The following is a 3,024-nucleotide window of genomic DNA, read 5'->3' as shown; positions in this document are numbered from 1 at the left end:
GAGCTACCAGCAGCCCTACCAGGGGCGGCGCTCTCCCCAGGGACCGTACCAAGTGTCCCCAGCGGTCCTATGGCATGCTTGTCCGTCGAGTCATAAATATTCCATACGTCCAGCACTCCCTTACTTAACTGTGATTGGTGGACTGTTCTTTTAACCCGCCAAATTACAGCCAATAGAAGCAGAGAACAGTCAGTCAGCACAACACCCCATCTTATGTTTTCCTGTTGGATATTATTCTCCATTACCTTCTTCAGAACGCAATGATACTGGAAATGTGATGGGCGGCTGTGTATTTACTTAACGTTGCTTCTCCCAGAGCTCTAAATAGCGCCAAAACTACAGCAACCATGGGCCCTCCCAGAGACCGAAGCACTCCCAGGGGCCGTCCCAGGGACGGTAGCACCCCTAAGGGCTCTCACAAGGACACCAGCACTGCCAGGTGCCCTCCCAGGGAGAGCAGCACCCGCATAGGCCCTTCCAGGGGTGGTGGAGCAGGCAAGGGCGCTCCCAGGGACAGCAGCACTGCCAGGGGCTCTCCCAGGGTCAGCAGCGCCCTAGGGGCCCTCCCAGGGACTGGGGCACCATCAGAGACCCTGCTAGGGGCGGTGGCGCCCTCAGAGTCCTTGTCAAGGGTGCTGTCACCCTCAGAGGATATGCAAGGGGCGCTGGCGCCCCCACAGGCTCTCACAAGGACAGGGGTGCTCCCAGGTGCCCTCAGTGGGACAGCGACGCCCCCAGGGGTCATGCAAGGGACAGATGAGCTCCCCGGGGCGGCACTGACATCAGGGACCGTACCAAAGGTCCCCCAGGGGTCCTATAGCAAGCTTGTCCATCGTGTCATATATATTACATACTTCCAGCAGTCCCTTACTTAACTGTAATTGGTGGACTATTCTCTTAACCCGCCAAATTACAGCCAATAGGAGCAGAGAACAGTCAGTCAGCACAACACCCCAACTTATGTTTTCCTGTTGGATATTATTCTCCATTACCTTCTTCAGAACGCGATGATACTTGAAATGTGATGGACGGCTGTGTATTTGTTTAACGTTGCTTCTCCCAGAGCTCTAAATAGCGCAAAAATTACTGCAACCAGGGGCCGTCCTTGTGATGGGAGCGCCCCCAGGGACCGTGCCAGGGGCAGTGGAGCTACCAGCAGCCCTACCAGGGGCGGCGCTCTCCCCAGGGACCGTACCAAGTGTCCCCAGCGGTCCTATGGCATGCTTGTCCGTCGAGTCATAAATATTCCATACGTCCAGCACTCCCTTACTTAACTGTGATTGGTGGACTGTTCTTTTAACCCGCCAAATTACAGCCAATAGAAGCAGAGAGAACAGCTCTGGTCAGCACATCTCCATCTTATATGTTTTCTCCTGTTGGATATTATTCTCCATTACCTTGTTCAGAAGGCGATTATACTGGAAATGTGATGGGCGGCGGTGTATTCACTGAACGTTGCTTCTCCCAGAGCTCTAAATAGTGCCAAAACTACAGCAACCATGGGCCCTCCCAGGTACGTGAGCGCTCCCAGGGGCCGTGCCAGGGACGGTGGCAACCCTAGGGGCTCTCACAAGGACAACAGAGTTCCCAGGTGCCCTCCCAGGACGGCGGCACCTGCACAGAGCCATTCCAGGGACAGGAGTGCTTAGCACCCAAGGGACAGACACCTGCCAGGGGCTCTACCAGCGAAAACGGCGCCTTACGGGCCCTCCCAGGGACGGTTGCACCATCAGAGACCCTACTAGGGGCGGTGGCGCCCCTAAGGGCCTTGCCAGAAACGGAGGCGCCCTCAGAGGCCTTGTCCTGGGCGCTGGCGCACTCTGAGGACTTGCAAGGGGCGCTGGCGCCCCCACAGGCTCTCACAAGGACAGGGGTGCTCCCAGGTGCCCTCAGTGGGACAGCGACGCCTCCAGGGGTCATGCAAGGGACAGATGAGCTCCCCGGGGGCGGCACTGACATCAGGGACCGTACCAAAGGTCCCCCAGGGGTCCTATAGCAAGCTTGTCCATCGTGTCATATATATTACATACTTCCAGCAGTCCCTTACTTAACTGTGATTGGTGGACTATTCTCTTAACCCGCCAAATTACAGCCAATAGGAGCAGAGAACAGTCAGTCAGCACAACACCCCAACTTATGTTTTCCTGTTGGATATTATTCTCCATTACCTTTTTCAGAACGCCATGATACTTGAAATGTGTTGGACGGCTGTGTATTTGTTTAGCGTTGCTTCTCCCAGAGCTCTAAATAGCGCAAAAATTACTGCAACCAGGGGCCGTCCTTGTGATGGGAGCGCCCCCAGGGACCGTGCCAGGGGCAGTGGAGCTACCAGCAGCCCTACCAGGGGCGGCGCTCTCCCCAGGGACCGTACCAAGTGTCCCCAGCGGTCCTATGGCATGCTTTTGTCCCGTCGGAAATATAAATATTCCATACGTCCAGCACTCCCTTACTTAACTGTGATTGGTGGACTGTTCTTTTAACCCGCCAAATTACAGCCAATAGAAGCAGAGAACAGTCAGTCAGCACAACACCCCATCTTATGTTTTCCTGTTGGATATTATTCTCCATTACCTTCTTCAGAACGCATTGATACTGGAAATGTGATGGGTGGCTGTGTATTTACTTAACGTTGCTTCTCCCAGAGCTCCAAATAGCGCCAAAACTACAGCAACCATGGGCCCTCCCAGAGACCGAAGCACTCCCAGGGGCCGTCCCAGGGACGGTAGCACCCCAAAGGGCTCTCACAAGGACACCAGCACTGCCAGGTGCCCTCCCAGGGAGAGCAGCACCCGCATAGGCCCTTCCAGGGGTGGTGGAGCAGGCAAGGGGACTCCCAGGGACAGCAGCACTGCCAGGGGCTCTCCCAGGGTCAGCAGCGCCCTAGGGGCCCTTCCAGGGACTGGGGTTCCAGCAGAGACCCTGCTAGGGGCGGTGGCGCCCTCAGAGTCCTTGTCAAGGGTGCTGTCACCCTCAGAGGATATGCAAGGGGCGCTGGCGCCTCCACGGGCTCTCTCAAGGACAGGG

General features: G+C 56.3%; 1 protein-coding gene across 1 annotated transcript; it reads left to right on the top strand.

The window, feature by feature from the left end:
* The first annotated feature begins 347 nt into the window (after positions 1-347).
* LOC121866240 (arf-GAP with GTPase, ANK repeat and PH domain-containing protein 2-like) lies at positions 348-1,996 on the top strand. Its single transcript, XM_042365852.1, has 3 exons — positions 348-811; positions 1,064-1,226; positions 1,604-1,996. Exons 1-3 carry the CDS (start codon positions 348-350, stop codon positions 1,994-1,996), a joined length of 1,020 nt encoding a protein of 339 aa, XP_042221786.1.
* Positions 1,997-3,024: the final 1,028 nt, after the last annotated feature.

Source organism: Homarus americanus, unplaced genomic scaffold, assembly GCF_018991925.1.
Source record: "Homarus americanus isolate GMGI-L3 unplaced genomic scaffold, GMGI_Hamer_2.0 scaffold26890, whole genome shotgun sequence".
Lineage (NCBI taxonomy): Eukaryota > Metazoa > Arthropoda > Malacostraca > Decapoda > Nephropidae > Homarus > Homarus americanus.
The sequence above is the reverse complement of the archived record's forward strand: the minus strand, read 5'-3'. Positions and strand labels throughout refer to the sequence as shown.

Excerpts from the sequence above, each read along its gene's own strand:
- LOC121866240 (XM_042365852.1), top strand. The coding sequence starts at position 348 with ATGGGCCCTCCCAGAGACCGAAGCACTCCCAGGGGCCGTCCCAGGGAC. Across the intron at positions 812-1,063 it reads GTACCAAAGGTCCCCCAGGG|AGCTCTAAATAGCGCAAAAA; the intron begins GTCCTATAGCAA and ends TGCTTCTCCCAG. Across the intron at positions 1,227-1,603 it reads AGCGGTCCTATGGCATGCTT|GACGGCGGCACCTGCACAGA; the intron begins GTCCGTCGAGTC and ends GTGCCCTCCCAG.